Below are 20,139 nucleotides of genomic sequence, written 5' to 3'. Positions count from 1 at the left end.
CACAGTCTTTATGTCCAACGAGACACCAGAGATGACACCTTTGACCGGTGCCCTACTCTGAAAGTCAAAGCTTCCCACCTCACATGTCGAAATCTTGTCGAGCCAAAGAGCTTTCTCCTTTTGCGCTGTTGACACACACGAAATCAGCATCACACCACTCCTGGTCACTTTGATTTGTTTAACACTTTTTTTGGTTACTACATGATTCCATATGTGTTATTTCATCGTTTTGATGTCTTCAATACTATTCTACATGGTAGAAAACAGTCAAAATAAAGAAAAACCCCTTGAATGAGTAGGTTTGTCCAAACTTTTGACTGGTGCTGTACAGTATGACTCGATGCAGTTGTAGGCCTACAGTACCATTGCTACTTTGACAACATTTCAATCAAATCTAATTTTATTCGTCACAGGCTTCGCAAACAACAGGTGTAGACTAACAGTGAAACGCTGACACGGGCCCTTCCCAACAGTACTGAGAGAAAGAAAATAGAGAAATAATAGAAAAGTAAAACACGTAATACTAAATACACAATGTGTAACGGTACCAGTACCAAGTTGATGTGCAGGGGTGCGATAGTAATTGAGGTAGCTATGTACATATATAACTAGGAATAAAGTAACAGATCATAAACAGTAGCAGCAGAGTTTGTGATGAAGTCAAAACAGTGCAAAAAGGGTCCATGCAGATCGTCCGGGTAGTTATTTTGCTAACTATTTAGCAGTCTTATTATGGCTTGGTGGTAGAAGCTGTTCAGGGCCCTGTTGTTTCCAAAGTTGGTGCAAAGGTACCGCCTGCCTTGCGGTGGCAGAAAGAACAGTCTACGACTTGGGTGGCTGGAGTCTGACCACTTTTAGGGCATTCCTCTGACACCGCCTGTTGTAGAGGTCCTGAATGGCGAGCAGCTCGGCCCCAGTGATGTACTGGGCTGTACGCACTATCCTCTGTAGGGCTTTCCGGTCGGATGCCAAGCAGTTGCCACGCCAAGCGGTGATGCAGCCAGTCAAGATGCGCACAATGGTGCAGCTGTAGAACTTGTTGAGCATCTGAGGGCACGTGCCAAATCTTTTCAGCCTTCGGAGGGGGAAGAGGCGTTGTTGTGCCCTCTTCACGACTGTGTTGGTTTGTGTTGAGCATGATAGATCCTTAGTGATGTGGACACCGAGGAACTTTGAAGCTCTCGACCCGCTCCACTACAGCTCTGTTGATGTGTATCGGGTCGTTTCCTGTAGTCTATGATCAGCTTCTCTGTCTTGCTGACATTGAGGGAGAGGTTGTTGTCTCTGACCTCCTCCCTATAGGCTGTTTCGTCATCGTCAGTTATCAGGCCTACTGCCGTCTTATTATTACTAATAGTATGTCATGTCAATAAAGCAATTCGATTTTGAAAGAGAAATACAAAATTTCAGAACATCATATCAGCCTACATACCAAGTGTGGTCAGTGTACTGGCAAGAGTATTGGCAAGCAAACCCTTGTTGATCCATGAAGAATAGATGCGTATGGGATAGCTGCGTTTCTTCTCGCGAGAGTTTCTTTGAGTAGCCTACCCCTTTTCCTTTTTTTCCCCATTCGTGGAAGAGCTTTATCAGTGACAGTCTCCCCCTGTCGTCATAACAGCATAGTACGGCTCTGACACTACCTCCACTCAATACCGAGAGAGAGGGGCACAATAAACAGAAGACATCTGTGTCTGACATCGAGGCAGCGAAGACCGTAATTTAAACCGCGCGTCTTCGCTCCCCAACTAGAAACCCTCCTCACCCCATGAACGGCGCCGGTGACACGGGGTTTAACGTCCTCTAAAGACGGTGACAGGGCGAGGAGGGAACGTTGCCTTCCGGGGGGATTCAGCGAAGCAGCAGCTGAAGCAGGGTTGATTTGGTTTTGACCACTGGAGGACCCACCACTAACTAGCTGGGTAAGGGTAAACGCACAGCATGAACCCAGCCACGCGCTCCGCTCCTCTCGAGCTCCGTCCGTGCGTGCATCAGCAGGCTACTGTGTCTGTCCTTTTATAGAAATTTAGCTCGAAATGTCTCGATCTAGTCCGGTGCCTCTGTCAGTCCCGTCAGTGAGTGGAATGGACGTGGAACATTCGAATCGGGATATGAATTCAATTCACCCAGGCATCATGACCATGCAATTGGACATGGTGAGGTATAGTGGTTGACGGTGCGTATATCTGTGGTGGTGGTGGTGGGGGGTACAGACTACTGTGCTGATGCTGTTGCGTGTGTGACGCGCCTTCCATGGCGAGACCACTGAGCGAGACGCATGTGTGTTTGTTGGTGTTCCTCGCCTCGCGCACATCTGTTTGGTTGGGGACCGCAGAAGGTAGCCGATGTCTCGTATGTCGTGTTTTTAATAGATTTCATAGACAGTACAGTGGACGACGTGGTGTTTACACGAACATCGACGCTGCATTGGAAACGCAACAAATTATGAGCTAGCGTTATTATTATGGTCCAAATAAAATTGTTGCAAATCGGATGAAACCAGTTTGTTGAGAAACATGGCATTTGTAGGCCTAATCAGTGTTTATTATAGGTCTATTATTAATGTTAATAATAATGTATTATTATTGTTATTATTATTATTATTATTATTGTACTTGCATTATTACACGACTATGGCAGCCAATTTCATAGCCTAGACCTAGTAGCCTAATTGCTGTGATCCTGTGCCATGTTGGACAGATCAACACACACAGATAGGAGAGAGAGATTTCCTGAACTGGCCATGTCACAAATGTCTGAGGTCTGTTTACTTCAGCTGGCTGTTTGGGTTAGCTTGATAACCGTTACCAGAGCCATCCTGTGTGTGTGTGTGTGTGTGTGTGTGTGTGTGTGTGTGTGTGTGTGTGTGTGTGTGTGTGTGTGTGTGTGTGTGTGTGTGTGCGTGCGTGCGTCTGTGTGAGAGAGAGAGAGAGAGAGAGATGCTCTCTCCTTGATGTTGCATAACGACTGTCTGTGGCACTGCTGTCAAAATAAGATGGCATGGTTTCCTGCCATAATGCCATATCATCTTCAGACTAGACTATACATCTAGTCTACCTATGTGCCGGGAATCATGTAGCCTTATTACTAGATAATGTATAGGGCAATTCCACGATAATGGAATTAGGCTTTGACTCAGAGGTTTCACTTTAAAATGTATGCCAAACAAAAAACGATGATTTAAAAGTAGAACAAACAATACAACTCTATGCACCAGTACTGCTTTGAAACATTTCCACTGAAACATTTGCACAAACAAATTTAGTGGAAGAACTGTGCAGATGCAAATTTTGGTAACGGAATTACGGTAAAATCTCCCTATGCGACCACATTTTCCAAAAACTCTGTTAAATATCTGCTCCGAATTAAGATTCAAAGATGTTTTTTATTATTATTTTATATAACTAGGCAAGTCAGTTAGGAACAAATTCTTAATTAGAATGACAGTCTAGGAACAGTGGGTCAACTGCCTTGTTCAGGGGCAGAACGACAGATTGTTACCTTGTCAACTCAGGGATTTGATCTAGCAACCTTTCGGTTACTGGCCCAACTCTCTAACCACTAGGCTACCTGCCGCCCCAATTCAAAGACGTCTGCCGAAAGAATGGGGTGTCAGCTATGACATGGCACCTTGAGTTTGAAAAAAATCTCATTTAGTTACTGAACTACAGTAAGTGAAGTGGCTTTACACCCGGTGACAGAATTATGGAAATGGTTTACATCATGGGTCCCGGATCTGTACTATACAGAAATGCATAGTCATGTTTCACAAGTTTGGACATGGTGCAATACAATGCAGCGCAGTACAATACAGCACAGCAGAGTAGGGGAGGGTAGAGTTCAGTACAGTGCAGTACAATACAGCACAGCAGAGTAGGGTAGGGTAGAGTTCAGTACAGTGCAGTACAATACAGCACAGCAGAGTAGGGTAGGGTAGAGTTCAGTACAGTGCAGTACAATACAGCACAGCAGAGTAGGGTAGGGTAGAGTTCAGTACAGTGCAGTACAATACAGCACAGCAGAGTAGGGGAGGGTAGAGTTCAGTACAGTGCAGTACAATACATAGGGTAGGGTAGAGTTCAGTACAGTGCAGTACAATACAGCACAGCAGAGTAGGGGAGGGTAGAGTTCAGTACAGTGCAGTACAATACAGCACAGCAGAGTAGGGGAGGGTAGAGTTCAGTACAGTGCAGTACAATACAGCACAGCAGAGTAGGGGAGGGTAGAGTTCAGTACAGTGCAGTAGAAGAGTAGAGTATAGTAGAGTACAATACAATATACTGTACTCTACTGTACTATGCCACATTTTCTTTACTCTACTTTATTGTACTGTACTGTACCACTGTATTGTCTTGTACTGTTCTTGACTGAGCTCTACTCACTGTACTGTACTGTGCTGTCCAAACTTGTCAAAGCACCAGTTTTGGACACACCTACTCATTCACTCATTTTCTTTCTTTTTAATATTTTCTACTTTGTATAATAATAGTTAAGACATCAAAACAATGAAATAACACATGGAATATTGTTGTAACCAAACAAAAGTGTTTAACAAATCAAAATCTATTTTATATTTGAGATTCAAAGTAGCCAGCCTTTGCCTTGATGACAGCTTTGCACACTCTTGGCATTCTCTCAACCAGCTTTTCCAACAGTCTTGAAGGAGTTCGCACATATGCTAAGTACTTGTTGGCTGCTTTTCCTTCACTCTGCGGTCCAACTCAACCCAAACGATCTCAATTGAGTTGAGGTCGGGTGATTGTGAAGGCCAGGTCATCTGATGCAGCACCATCACTCTCCTTCTTGGTCAAATAGCCCTTACACAGCCTGGAGGTGTATTATGGGTCATTCTCCTGTTGAAAAACAAATGATAGTCCCACTAAGCACAAACCAGATGGGATGGCGTATCGCTGCAGAATGCTGTGGTAGCCATGCTGGTTAAGTGTGCCTTGAATTCTAAATCAAAATCAAATCAAATCAAATCAAATTTATTTATATAGCCCTTCGTACATCAGCTGATATCTCAAAGTGCTGTACAGAAACCCAGCCTAAAACCCCAAACAGCAAACAATGCAGGTGTAAAAGCACGGTGGCTAGGAAAAACTCCCTAGAAAGGCCAAAACCTAGGAAGAAACCTAGAGAGGAACCAGGCTATGTAAATAAATCACAGACAGTGTAACCAGCGAAGCACCATCACACCTCCTCATCCATGCCTCACGGTGGGAACTACACATGCAGAGGTCATCCATTCATCTGCTCTGCGTCTCACAAAGATACGTTGGTTGGAAACAAAAATCTCAAATTTGAACTCATCAGACCAAAGGACAGATTTCCACAGGTCTAATGTCCATTGCTCGTGTTTCTTGGCCCAAGCAAGTCTCTTCATCTTATTGGTGTCCTTTAGTAGTGGTTTCTTTGCAGCAATTCAACCATGAAGGCCTGATTCACGCAGTCTCCTCTGAACAGTTGATGTTGAGATGTGTCTGTAACTTGAACACTGAAGCATTTATTTGGGCTGCCGTCTGAGGTGCAGTTAACTCTAATGAACTTGTCCTCTGCAGCAGAGGCAACTCTGGGTCTTCTTTTCCTGTGGCGGTCCCGATGAGAGCCAGTTTCATCAGCGCTTGATGGTTTTTGTGACTGCACTTGAAGAAACTTTCAACGTTTTAGAAGTTTTTCGGATTGACTGACCTTCATGTCTTAAGTAATGATGGACTGTTGTTTCTCTTTGCTTATTTGAGATGCCATAATATGGATTTGGTCTTTTACCAAATAGGGATATCTTCTGTATACCACCCCTACCTTGTCACAACACAACTGATTGGCTCATATGCATTAAGACGGAAAGGAATTCCACATATTCATTTTTAACAAGGCAGACCTGTTAATTTAAATGCATTCTAAGTGACTACCTCATGAAATTGGTTGAGAAAATGCCTCATGAAGCTGGTTGAGAGAATGCCAAGAGTGTGCAAAGCTGTCATCAAGGCAAATGGTGGCTACTTTGAAGAATATAAAATATCTTTTGATTTGCTTAACACCTTTCTGGTACTACATGATTCCATATGTGTTATTCCATAGTTTTGATGCCTTCAAATTTTTCTACAATGTAGAAAATAGTAAAGTAAAGAAAAACCCATGAATTAGTATAGTGGCTTGCGAAAGTATTCACCCCCCTTGGCATTTTTCCTATTTTGTTGCCTTTTTTTGGAGTTTGTATCATTTGATTTACACAACATGCCTACCACTTTGAGGATGCAAAATATTTTTTATTGTGAAACAAACAAGAAGTAAGACAAAACAAATGAAAACTTGAGCATAACTATTCACCCCACAAAGTTAATACTTTTTAGAGCTTTATTTTTTTCAGCAATTACAGCTGCAAGTCTCTTGGGGTATGTCTCTACAAGCTTGGCACATCTAGCCATGGGGATTTTTGCCCATTCTTCAAGGCAAAACTGCTCCAGCTCCTTCAAGTTGGATGGGTTCCCCTGGTGAACAGCCGTTGCCTGTTCAACCCGCTCTCATCCAGAAGGCGAGGTCAGTGCAGGTGCATCAAAGCTGGGACCGAGAGACTGAAAAACAGCTTCTATCTCAAGGCCATCAGACTGTTAAACAGCCATCACTAACATTGAGTGGCTGCTACCAACATACTGACTCAAATCTCTAGCCACTTTAATAATAAAAGATTGGATGCAATAAATGTATCACTAGTCACTTTAAACAATGCCACTTTATATAATGTTTACATACCCTAAATGACTTCTCATATGTATATACTGTACTCTATACCATCTACTGAATCTTGCCTATGCCGCACGGCCATCGCTCATCCATATATTTATATGTACATATTCTTATTCATTCCTTTACACTTGTGTGTATAAGGTAGCAATTTTTTTTTACCTTTATTTTACTAGGCAAGTCAGTTAAGAACAAATTCTTATTTTCAATGACGGACTAGGAACAGTGGGTTAACTGCCTGTTCAGGGGCAGAACGACAGATTTGTACCTTGTCAGCTCGGGGATTTGAACTTGCTACCTTTCGGTTACTAGTCCAACGCTCTAACCACTAGGCTACCCTGCCGCCCCGTTGTGAAAATGTTAGATTACTTGTTAGTCGGAACTAGAAGCACAAGCATTTCATTACACTCGCATTAACATCTGCTAACCATGTGTATGTGACCAATAAAATTTGATTTGATTTGGTGTACAGCAATCTTTAAGTCATACCACAGATTCTCAATTGGATTGAGGTCTGGGCTTTGACTAGGTCATTACAAGACATTTAAATGTTTCCCCTTAAATCACTCGAGTGTTGCTTTAGCAGTATACTTAGGGTCATTGTCCTGCTGAAAGGTGTACCTCTGGCCCAGTCTCAAATCTATGGAAGACTGAAACAAGTTTCCCTCAAGAATTTCCCTGTATTTAGCGCCATCCATCATCCCTTCAATTCTGACCAGTTTCCCAGTCCCTGCCGATGAAAAACATCCCTGCCACCACCATGCTTCACTGTGGGGATGGGGTTCTCAGGGTGATGAGAGGTGTTGTGTTTGCGCCAGACATAGCGTTTTCCTTGATGGCCAAAAAGCTCAATTTTAGTCTCATCTGACCAGAGTACCTTCTTCCATATGTTTGGGGAGTCTCCCACAGGCCTTTTGGCAAACACCAAACGTGTTTGCTTATTTTTCTCTTTAAGCAATGGCTTTTTCTGTCCACTCTTCCGTAAAGCCCAGTTCTGTGGAGTGGACGGCTTAAAGTGGTCCAATGGTCAGATACTCCTATTTCCACTGTGGAGTTTTGCAGCCTCTTTGTTGCCTCTCTGATTAATGCCCTCCTTGCCTGGCACGTTTGTTGTGGTGTCATATTCTTTACATTTTTTAATAATGGATTTAATGGTGCTCCGTGGGATGTTCAAAGTTTCTGATATTTTTTTGTAACCCAACCCTGATCTGTACTTCTCAACAACAACTTTGTCCCTGACCTGTTTGGAGAGCTCCTTGGTCTTCATAGTGCCGCTTGGTGCTTGGTGGTGTTGCAGACTCTTTTGCCCTTCAGAACAGGTGTATATATACTGAGATCATGTTACACTTAGATTGCACACAGGTGGTCTTAATTTAATTAATTATGTGACTTCTGAAGGTAATTGGATGCACCAGATCTTATTTAGGGGCTTCATAGCAAAGGGGGTGAATACATATGCACGCACCACTTTTCCATTTAAAAATGTTTCAAATTTCTTTTAACGTTATTTTTTAAATTTCACTTCACCAATTTGGACTATGTTGTGTATGTCCGTTACATGAAATCCAAATAAAAATCCATTTAAATTACAGGTTGTAATGCAACAAAATAGGAAAAACACCAAGGGAGATTAATACTTTTTCAAAGCACTGTATGTGTGTCCAAACTTTTGACCGGTTCTGTACGTCTATGATAGGTTCAGATTTGGTCCGGTCCGGTTTTTCTGTGGACGATCAAGGCCAGGGTGAACTGACCAAATTTCAACTACTTTTCAACGTCCATGAACGTCCAGTGTCGGTCGGTGCTCAGTGGGTGAGGGGGCTGGTTACAGTAAATGGAAAGAGAGGGAGCTAATGGGTAGGTGTCAGTAAGAGCTGGGAGAGGTGACCTTCACTGGAGAATGAGAGAGAAAGGCAGAGAGAGAGAGAGGGAGGGGTTGTCCAGACTCAGACTTTTTTAACACTCTTGGTTTAACTACCAGACGACAGAAACAGAAAGAAAACAGTTATGTGCTGAACATAACAGTATGCCAGTGGAACGGAGGACAGTAGCAGGTGACCCAACTGTGGTTTGTGACTATTAAGATTTCCCATTGTAGCCAAATTCAGCTGCAGTAATTCCGTTACTGATTTTTACTAAATTCCGTTACCAATTTTGTAACAAAATTACAAGTTTTATTCACTTAATAATTTATGAACAAAATGTATATAAGTAAAATCATTATAATTCATTGTTAGGTGTACCATTACGTGTTTCTCCTCTAAACTTTCATTATCCTCCCTCCACATAAAGATACGTGGGTTTTTGGTAACAGAATTACAAGCCAATATTTCTTAGACTTACAGAAGGTAAACAATTTCTCCAAAACTAAATGTGTGTTGATATTAGTTGGGTCTTTACATTGAACATGATTGTTTTGATGTATTTCTGATACATTTGAAGACTTTTTCTAGTAGATGTTTCTTAAGACCCCCTTTTCCATCTGTTTATCCAGAAATCAAAGCCTTTACTTATGCCGCACTTTTAAGATGGAAAAAGGTTGAAAAATGTATCTATGCCCAAAATATAGACTCGTATGTTTCATTTGACACCCATTTTGTTATGCTCCTATGAACTTCACATGTTGGTGCTCATGGGTCCTTTTAGATGGAAATGCCCATAGGCTACTCCATAGAGAAAGACAGACAGATTGATAGATAGGCCTAGATTGATTGATAGATATACAGTGGGGCAAAAAAGTATTTAGTCAGCCACCAATTGTGCAAGTTCTCCCACTTAAAAAGATGAGAGAGGCCTGTAATTGTCATAAAAGGTACACTTCAACTATGACAGACAAAATGAGAAAAAGAAATACAGAAAATCACATTGTAGAATTTTTAATGAATTTATTTGCAAATTATGGTGGAAAATAAGTATTTGGTCAATAACAAAAGTGTATCTCAATACTTTGTTATTTACCCTTTCTTGGCAATGACAGAGGTCAAACGTTTTCTGTAACTCTTCACAAGGTTTTCACACAATGTTGCTGGTATGACATTCTCCCAATCTTCCTCTGGATTATCCAAATGCTCTCTAGCAAACTTCAGACGGGCCTGGACATGTACTGGCTTAAGCAGGGGGACACGTCTGGCACTGCAGGATTTGAGTCCCTGGCGGCATAGTGTGTTACTGATGGTAGGCTTTGTCCCAGCTCTCAGCATGTCATTCACTAGGTCCTCCCTTGTGGTTCTGGGATTTTTGCTCACCGTTCTTGTGATCATTTTGACCCCATGGGGTGAGATCTTGCATGGAGCCCCAGATTGAGGGAGATTATCAGTGGTCTTGTATGTCTTCCATTTCCTAATAATTGCTACCACAGTTGATTTCTTCAAACCAAGCTGCTTACCTATTGCAGATTCAATCTTCCCAGCCTGGTGCAGGTCTACAATTTTGTTTCTGGTGTCCTTTGATAGCTCTTTGGTCTTGGCCATAGTGGAGTTTGGAGTGTGACTGTTTGAGGTTGTGGACAGGTGTCTTTTATACCGATAACAAGTTCAAACAGGTGCCATTAATACAGGTAACGAGTGGAGGACAGAGGAGCCTCTTAAAGAAGAAGTTACAGGTCTGTGAGAGCCAGAAATCTTGCTTGTTTGTAGGTGACCAAATACTTATTTTCCACCATAAATTCATTAAAAATCCTACCATGTGATTTTCTGGATTTTTTTTCCCATTTTGTTTGTCATAGTTGAAGTGTATCTATGATGAAAATTACAGGCCTCTCTCATCTTTTTAAGTGGGAGAACTTGCACAATTGGTGGCTGACTAAATACCTTTTTGCCCCACTGTATCTATACTTTTGATTAAAAGCGCGAGGGGGCCGCGCGCAACAACTGTCCATTTATTGCCCCTAGAATCGCTAAAAGACGCGCCCCAGAAAACATCACAGACTCACGTGAACACTTAAATATATAAACATATATATATGTTAGTTGGCGGGGTTGACTGTGGTATAGACCATTCAACTTTACTGGGTGTAAAATTTGAACTAAACTTGAATAGTCTTTACATTGTTGAATCGCTTATTGGCCACCAGTTTCATATTGGGAATGATGTCATCAAAAGATGACATCATCCATTGGGCTAAAACATAACTATTTTATAGCCCCCAGGGTCAACAGTTGTTGTTAGTTGGTTTTGGGAAGCATGCTTATTTGTAGAACATCACACTGGTTCTGTTCCCCAGGCCCCCACAGACCCAAATATATCTTCAATCATTCTACTACATGTTGATACGATCTAGATAAGCCCACTCTATCATTTGCTGCAGCAACCACTGTACTGGTTTGGCCTAATGGTATTTTCCTGATTGGGCGCCGCCCAGGACCCTGCCTGCCCATGTCTAGTAGTCTAGTATTTGTTGTGATGAGTAGGCAAGCTCATATTCAGATTCTATTTTATTCTAATCTACTCTACTCTCTCTACTCTGATCCATCTAATCCTGTAACCAGTTTTATCTTCAACGAAATAGGCCTATATTGGATAGCCAATAGACTCTTTGTACAGTATAATGCATGGTTGCCTACCTCCAATACCGGTGTGTGTTTGTGTGTGTGCGTGTGTAAAGAGTCTGGTGGGTGAAACATTAGCCGTGCCAATCACGAAATGGAAAATTCCAGCGATTCCTGTGCCGTTCATCTTCCATGTCACCCAGAGTGACAGATTGGGGCGTGTTCCTCACTAAAGGCAAAGATGACTGCGTGTGTGCGTGCGTGCGTTTGAATATGTGTGTGTGTGTGAGTGTGCAGACCCGCGAGCAATTGCGGCCCATCATGTGGAGTTCAGATTTTTATGGCCCCCGTCAAAGTTCCCCATCCCTGATATAGATCAACATCAGCATGGTCATTCATTACAAACGAACAAAGCTGAAATGATCCTAGATCTACATTACTGTACAGAAGTACTAGGCCACTGTCTCTCGCTATAAGGCTTATACAGTAGCTCTATTGCCTAACTTGTACTTTACAGTATAGTATACTAGTAGGCAAATATGAATCCAACCACGGTCTCTCAAAAGCAAGACAGTGGAACTACTAGACCGATGACTGTACAGTGATGTCACCAGTGCCATTGCTGCTAGTGGCACTTGATCTCTCGTGCAGTGTGTGTGTGTGTGTGTGTGTGTGTGTGTGTGTGTGTGTGTGTGTGTGTGTGTGTGGGGGGGGTGGGTGGGGGGTTGAATTAAGATCGCATGAAGGAAGACATACAGGAAAAGCTCTAAGAACACATAATGGAGCAGAAAGAGATGGATCGAGATAAAGGATGAGACAGGGGAAGATAAGAGAAAGATGGAGAGACAGAAGTGTGGGTAGAGAATGGAGAGAGGATTAATAGGTCGAACAGGGAGTTTGCATTAGCAGAATGAGCGATGGACGGCGAGAAAAATGAGAAGAGAGTAAGGAAGAGAGAGTGCTAGTGGGAGATGACGAGAGAATCAGAGACGAGAGAGAGAGCGAGAGATGGACATGGTGAGTGAAGAGAGAAAGAGAGAGAGGGCGGAGGCGAAGAGACGGTGGAGTGAAAAGAGAAAGAGGCCGCGGCAGAGGAGGGCGAGAGAGAGAAAAAGGGAGGAAGAGAGAGAGGATGAGGTAAAGAGATGGACAGAGAGGATGCAGTAGGTGGTGTGGGCCCAGTGTTTCCACAGCAACCAAGCCAGAGTTCACACTGAGGCTCAGGCAGAGAACGAGAGGGAGAGAGATGGCGAGAGAAAGGGAGTGACGGAGAGACGAAAGGAGAGAAAGAGATAGACCGACGCCTGAGAGAGGAGAGCGCGTACGCATAACGTATATATGACGGCGGTGTAAACCCCCACACTGAAACATATCCCCCTGTGAACTTCATACACAGATTCCAGGAGCTAATTCTAGAACGGACACCCCTCTCATTCCCCTCTCCCTCTTCACCCCCCTCCTCCTCCTCACCCCTCCCTCCCCCACTTCCGCCCCTCAGCTGTCCTTTCAGATATTAATAACTCAATTGAGACACCCAGGTTGTATCCCAAATAGCACCCTATTCCCCTGCTTTTCACTAGAGCCCTATTGAGTTTTGATAGTGTACTAAATAGAAGGGCTGGGAATTGCCAGGGACCTCACGATACGATATTATCATGATACTTAGGTGTTGATACGATAATTATTGCGAGTCTCACGACTCTATATGTATTGCGATTCGATACTGGGTCTTTATTGCGATTCGATGTTCCCAACATATTGCTCAACATTTGTCTGCTGCAGAGAAAAGAGAGAGCCACGAGAAAATGAGTTTTGATCAGTCATGGAAATAAAAGTGCTGAAAAAAATGGGCTCCCTATTTTTTTTTTAAAAGATGGAGAACAAGCTATGAAGGAAACATGTTGGTGCAGGTACAACTAGCGCAAAAATAGGGAATAGGATACAATTTGGGAAGCAGCCCCCAGACTAGCCAACCTGTATCCTGTAGTCTTTCTTTGGCCCTCCCTAGTATCTACCCAGACACAGATGCAATCTCAAACACACATACACACACACACACACATTCTTACACACACATAAATCAAACACACACACACACTCTCTCTCACTCCTTAACCCCCCCCCTTAAGTCAGTCCTCACTTAGCTCATCCTACATTTGAGAAGAGTATAGGGTGTCTAGTCTACTGACTAGACATCATGAGTGTACTGTAGCCTGACCAGTGACCACACTCACACACACACACACGCGCACACACACACACTAGAGAGGGACACGGTTCATCTAATATCCGAACGGACGTTGTCATTCGATTACTTGGAGTCAGTGTCTATTTTGACAATGAAAAAGCGTTGTTTATAAATGAAATGAGATGATCCTTGTGACATTGTTACCTACAAGGATACTCCATGACATTTAAAATACCGCGACATTTAAAATACCGCGACATTTAAAATACCATGACATTTAAAATACCATGACATTTAAAATATATCACCGTTGCTTTTAGCCAAAACTACAGATTGGTCAAGAGTCAAGATTTCTTTAATATTTTAACTGGATATCATGTTTTTTTCACGATATTAATGTCAAATGCCCATCCCTGACACACACACACGCACACACACACACACACAGTCACTAAGGCCTGTATTGTTTGCTGTGTGTGGTCTCATTCTAATGTCAATATCTTGAAATGGTTACGTGGGTACCAATGGATTCTCTCAACGTGGTTCTCCTATGTCCTACTACGTCCATATTATACACTGAGTATACAAAACATTAAGAACACTTGCCCTTTCAATGACAGACTGACCAGGTGAAAGCTATGATCCCTTATTGATGTCACTTGTTAAATCCAATTCAATCAGTGTAGTTGAAGGGGAGGAGACAGGTTAAGGAAGGATTTTTAAGCCCGAGTCAATTAAGACATGGATTGTGCATGTGTGCCATGCAAGACAAAATATGTAAGTGTCTTTAAACGGGGGTATTGTAGTAGGTGCCAGGAGCACCGGTTTGGGTCAAGAACTGCAACGGTGCTGGGTTTTCATGCTCAACAGTTTCCCGTATGTATTAAGAATTGCCCACTTACCAAAGGACATCCAGCCAACTTGACACATCTGTGGGAAGCATTGGAGTTAACATGGGCCCCGACGAATTGAGGCTGTTCTGAGGTCAACAGGGGAAGGGAAGGTGTTCCAAATGTTTGGTATACTCAGTGTACTGTGTATACTGTATTGTATATATTGAGGTAGTTGAGTTTCCTTCAAGACTGAACATGGGCTATGTCTCAATTATCTCTCCTTCCTCCCAAAATGTGCATTTCCTCCTTCCTATCTGATATCTATCTACTGAAGTACACACAGATTTACACACTCGAACCAAGCATTGATTCTAGGGATGAAAAAGACAACAGTGAATGCAGCTTACGTAAATTCTGCAGTGGCTACGGGTCGAGATCCTAATATGTCATTTCGTGCACTAATAATATCCAATAATCCACAAGGGAATATCAGTTTTCCTCCATTGAGATCAATGGATGCACGCATCACTTATTAAACCATTCTACAACACGCAATAATCATAGCATCAGTACATGTTCTCGCCTTCCACACTAGATACTCATGTAATGATCACACTTCCGAAAAGTGTTCTCGTAAGTCACAACGTCCCAGCTCTGTTCGTTGCAGGTTGGCGGAAGTCCCTTGAAATGGATTATTTCCGATGTCCCACCGTTTAGTGGCGATAGGGAGTGTCGTTTTTTAAATTCCTGAACGTGGTGGGGGAAGGGGAGTGGGTCCTTTCCTGTCTTTTCGTCTCTGCCATTGGCTGGCAGTTGCAGACAGGTAGTTTGATGAACTGCATTGGCCTTTGGATTGTAAACTAGTGATTTGGTCATATGACATGAAAATAGAGCTTTTTGACCATGCACACTAGTGGTGGGTTTGGCGTTGGAAAACAAAAGCATCAGTCGAAAAGTACCTCATACCTACCGTAAAATACAGTGGTGGATCTTTGATGTTATGGGGCTAATTTGCTTCCAATGATCCTGGGGTCCTTGTTAAAGTACCTGGACATTTTAGAGAAAGACAAAAGTACTAATCTAAATTGATCACAAAATTCTACATTTTGCAATGTCCATCTCAGTCTCCAGACTTGAACCCCATTGAAAACCTGCGGTTTGGAAAGATTCTGTATGGAGGAATGGTCTAAGATCTCTCCCAAAGTGTTCTCCAACCTCATAAAAGTCTTAGAACAAGTCATTATCCTTGCAATGATAGGGTGCAAGATTATTGAATGCAGGGGTGGCAATCATTTTGACTGCTATTGTTTTAATATACACTACTGTTCAAAAGTTTGGGGTGACTTAGAAATGTCCTTGTTTTTGAAAGAAAAGCACATTTTTCGTCCATTAAATAACATAAAATTGTCAACGGTGAAGAGGCGACTCCGGGATGCTGGCCTTCTAGGCAGAGTTGCAAAGAAAAAGCCATATCTCAGACTGGCCAATAAAAATAAAAGATTAAGATGGTCAAAAGAAGACAGACACAGAACAGAGGAACTCTGCCTAGAAGGTCAGCGTCCCGGAGTCGCCTCTTCACTGTTGGCGTTGAGACTGGTGTTTTGCGGGTACTATTTATTGAAGCTGCCAGTTGAGGACTTGTGAGGCGTCTGTTTCTCAAACTAGACACTTTAATGTACTTGTCCTCTTTCTCAGTTGTGCACCAGGGCCTCCCACTCCTCTTTCTATTCTGGTTAGGGCCAGTTTGTGCAGTTCTGTGAAGGGAGTAGTACACCGCGTTGTACGAGATCTTCAGTTTCTTGGCAATTTCTCACATGGAATAGCCTTAATTTCTCAGAACAAGAATAGACTGATGAGTGTCAGAAGAAAATGATTTGTTTCTGGCCATTTTGAGCCTGTAATCAAACCCATAAATGCTGATGCTCCAGATACTCAACTAGTCTAAAGAAGGCCAGTTGTATTGCTTCTTTAATCAGACAACAGTTTTCAGCTGTGCTAACATAATTGCAAAAGTGTTTTCTAATGATCAATTAGCCTTTTAAAATAATTAACTTGGGTTAGCTAACACAACGTGCCATTGGAACACAGCAGTGATGGTTGCTGATAATGGGCGTCTATACACCTATGTAGATATTCCATAAAAAATCTGCAATTCCCAGCTACAATAGTCATTTACAACATTAACAATGTCTACACTGTATTTCTGATCAATTTGATGTTATTTTAATGGACAAAAAATGTGCTTGTCTTCTCAAAAAACAAGTGACCCCAAACTTTTGAATGGTAGTGTATATCATTTTTACTTAGTTAAACAAAATCTATTTCTCTGATTAATTGTAAAAAAGTATATAATTTCCCAATGTTTTGAGCACACAATATAGCTCAGTATTAGTATTATTTACTTTATACAGACTTTTTTTGCTTGTCTTTATCGAGGGTGCCAATCATTTTGGACCTGACTGTATGTGATGATGCCATATAAGCGTACAGTTGGCCTATATCAGAAGAGGATGCAGTGTGTCTGTGTGTGTGTGTGTGTGTGTGTGTGTGTGTGTGTGTGTGTGCGTGCGTGCGTGTGTGTGTGTGTGCGCGCGTGTGTGTGTGCATGCGTGTGTGCATGCGTGCATGCATGTGTGCATTTGTGTGTGTGTGTGTGCGCGCGCGTGTGTGTGTGTGAGAGAGGATCGGGAGAGAGGTGACACCACCAAAAATAGAACAACATACAGCGAAGAGAAAGAGAACCGAAATAGTACACACACACACACACACACACAGCTGCAGTGAAAGTCATGTACCCCTATCTGTGACTCCCAAACTAATCCCGTCGCTATGGCAACCACGCATCGCAAAAACAAGAACAACAACTTACAACCTCACAGGTTTGTGTGTGTGTGAGTGCATGTTAGCGCTTGCATGGCTGTGTGTGTGTGTGTTTTTCAGAGATCCTTACAGTCATATCAGCACAGTTGGTTTGGTTAATTAGATTCCTTTGACTATAGGGTGCTTTGTGGTGTAGAGTGTCCTTCAATATTTAATATTGCTTAAGTTCTTTCCTTTCCTTCGCCTCTTGTCCTCTTTCTCTAAACCCGACCTCACGCCGTTGCTTAGTAAATACCTGCTAGGGTAAATACCTGCTTAGTAAATACCTGCTAGGGTAAATACCTGCTTAGTAAATATCTGCTTAGTAAATACCTGCTAGGGTAAATACCTGCTTAGTAAATACCTGCTAGGGTAAATACCTGCTAGGGTAAATACCTGCTTAGTAAATACATGCTTAGTAAATATCTGCTTAGTAAATACCTGCTAGGGTAAATACCTGCTTAGTAAATACATGCTTAGTAAATATCTGTAAATATTAGTAAATACCTGCTAGGGTAAATACCTGCTTAGTAAATACATGCTTAGTAAATATCTGCTTAGTAAATACCTGCTAGGGTAAATACCTGCTTAGTAAATACATGCTTAGTAAATATCTGCTTAGTAAATACCTGCTAGGGTAAATACCTGCTTAGTAAATACATGCTTAGTAAATATCTGCTTAGTAAATACCTGCTAGGGTAAATACCTGCTTAGTAAATACATGCTTAGTAAATATCTGCTTAGTAAATATCTGCTAGGGTAAATACCTGCTTAGTAAATACCTGCTAGGGTAAATACCTGCTTAGTAAATACCTGCTAGGGTAAATACCTGCTTAGTAAATACCTGCTTAGTAAATACATGCTAGGGTAAATACCTGCTTAGTAAATACATGCTTAGTAAATATCTGCTTAGTAAATACCTTCTAGGGTAAATACCTGCTTAGTAAATACATGCTTAGTAAATATCTGCTTAGTAAATACCTGCTAGGGTAAATACCTGCTTAGTAAATACATGCTTAGTAAATATCTGCCTAGTAAATACCTGCTAGGGTAAATACCTGCTTAGTAAATACATGCTTAGTAAATACCTGCTTAGTAAATACCTGCTAGGGTAAATACCTGCTTAGTAAATACCTGCTAGGGTAAATACCTGCTTAGTAAATACCTGCTAGGGTAAATACCTGCTTAGTAAATACCTGCTTAGTAAATACATGCTTAGTAAATATCTGCTTAGTAAATACTATCAAGCCCCGCTGTTTTTTTCCTCAAGCTCTCCCTCTTTCCAACACGCAACTCCCTTTCTTTCTCCATATATATCTGCTTGTATTTATATCCCTTTTTCTCTCTCTCTATCTTCCTCTCTCCTTTGTGTCATCTGTTCTCTGTCACTCTCTTTCTCCTAATCACGTTTCCTCTCTCTCTCTCGCTCTCCCCCTCCCTCTGCTCCTCTCTCCTACAGATCTGAGGGACTCCAGACAGAACAGAGACCACACACCTCCGACTACCTAACATCAGAACCAAGGAGTCCACAATCAGCAAACAACAGCAACAGCACCATGCATACCTCCATCGTCTTCCTCCTCCCCTTCTTCCTCCTTTCTCTCCTCGCCTCCTCTTCTTCTTCCCAGAGTGACTCTCCGGAACTCGTCGTCGCCACGCGGGCAGGACGTGTCCGCGGCTTCCGCCTACCGACGCCGGACCGGAGTCACGTGACCGCTTTCCTCGGAATCCCATTCGCGGAGCCCCCACTGGGCAAGAAGCGCTTCCGAAAGGCGGAGCCCAAGAAGCCATGGTCGTACTTGTTAGAAGCTAGCTCCTACCCCAACGCCTGCTACCAGTTCGTTGACACCTCTTTCCCCGGGTTCCAGGGAAGCGAGATGTGGAACCCCAACAGGTTTACATTTCTTTTACGTTTACATTTTCCGGGTTTCCAAGATGCGAAACTCTTAAGAGGTCTATGGTTTTAGACATCCTTTGTTTGGGTTCCAAATTGCGCTCTATTCCCTATTTAGTGCACTACTTTTGACCAGAGGAGTATACTACAAATCAGGTTTGAGGAGTTAGCAAGGTAACTTTAATTTAGGATAATCCGTACCACGAAAGTGACTCACCTTTTAGCAAGGCATTTTTCAATGGCAACAAATCCTTCTGATAACCTGCTCTGGGGCAGGCTAACTCAGGGCTAACTTCATTTATCCCGAATGAAGTAACTGAGCCACGAATTGAGGACCAATGAAATCAGGTTCCCTCCCTCTCGCAAAGATTGCATCATCATCCCCTTCATTTGAGAAAGATGACTGATTCAATATTGTATTCATCAAATGTTTTTTTTGTGTATAAAAAATTGGCATGCATCACATTGGGGTGGCAGGGTAGCCTAGTGGTTAGAGCGTTAGACTAGGAAAGGTTGCAAGTTCAAATCCCCGAGCTGACAAGGTACAAATCTGTTGTTCTGCCCCTGAACAGGCAGTTAACCCACTGTTCCTAGGCTGTCATTCTTAACTGACTTGCCAAGTTAAATAAAGTTTAAAAAAAAGAAATGCACATTTAGTAATGACAGAATGCATTTGAAACGTCATGCATAACATAATACAGTAGATGTATAAAAAAATATTATTGTGAATTGATAAGCACACCAAATACGGCCTTAACAATAGGTAATAACAAAATGACAGCACTTCTAAAAGTCTATTTCACATCGTAGCCTGCAGAATTTGCAAGATAACGTTTCCTTCATTTTGATTTTGGCACAAATGAAAATGTGTCCCTCACTCGGCCCGTGGATTGATGTTTCAGCATTGTCTCAGTTGAAGAGTTGGGCTTTCGATTAGCCAACTGCGACATGAACGCACAGTTACAAACCTAGCTCGAGCAGGCTCAAGTAAGAAGTGGGTTGCGCCATCAATATCCACCTTCGTAGTACGGATATAGGCTGATCTTTAATGTGACAATAACTGAAGCTGGCTAACTTCATAAAAACCTGACTAGATCAGGCTTGCTAGGTTGGACTCTGGTTGAACTCTGGTTG

The 20,139-nt window shown here is 42.3% G+C and overlaps 1 protein-coding gene across 2 annotated transcripts in view; it reads left to right on the top strand.

Annotated features, from left to right (window-relative positions):
- The first annotated feature begins 1,584 nt into the window (after positions 1-1,584).
- LOC115133317 (acetylcholinesterase-like) overlaps positions 1,585-20,139 on the top strand; it is a 34,190-nt gene continuing 15,635 nt past the window's right edge. The window contains exons 1-2 of one of the 2 annotated variants that reach the window (XM_029666431.2): positions 1,585-1,922; positions 18,571-19,005. In XM_029666431.2, the coding sequence (XP_029522291.1) occupies positions 18,668-19,005 (338 nt within the window). In that variant the 5' untranslated portion in view covers positions 1,585-1,922; positions 18,571-18,667. The other variant, XM_029666432.2, reaches the window with a different exon arrangement.

This window comes from Oncorhynchus nerka, linkage group LG8 (assembly GCF_034236695.1).
Source record: "Oncorhynchus nerka isolate Pitt River linkage group LG8, Oner_Uvic_2.0, whole genome shotgun sequence".
Lineage (NCBI taxonomy): Eukaryota > Metazoa > Chordata > Actinopteri > Salmoniformes > Salmonidae > Oncorhynchus > Oncorhynchus nerka.
Note: the sequence above shows the minus strand (reverse complement) of the source record. Positions and strands in the feature narration are given on the sequence as shown.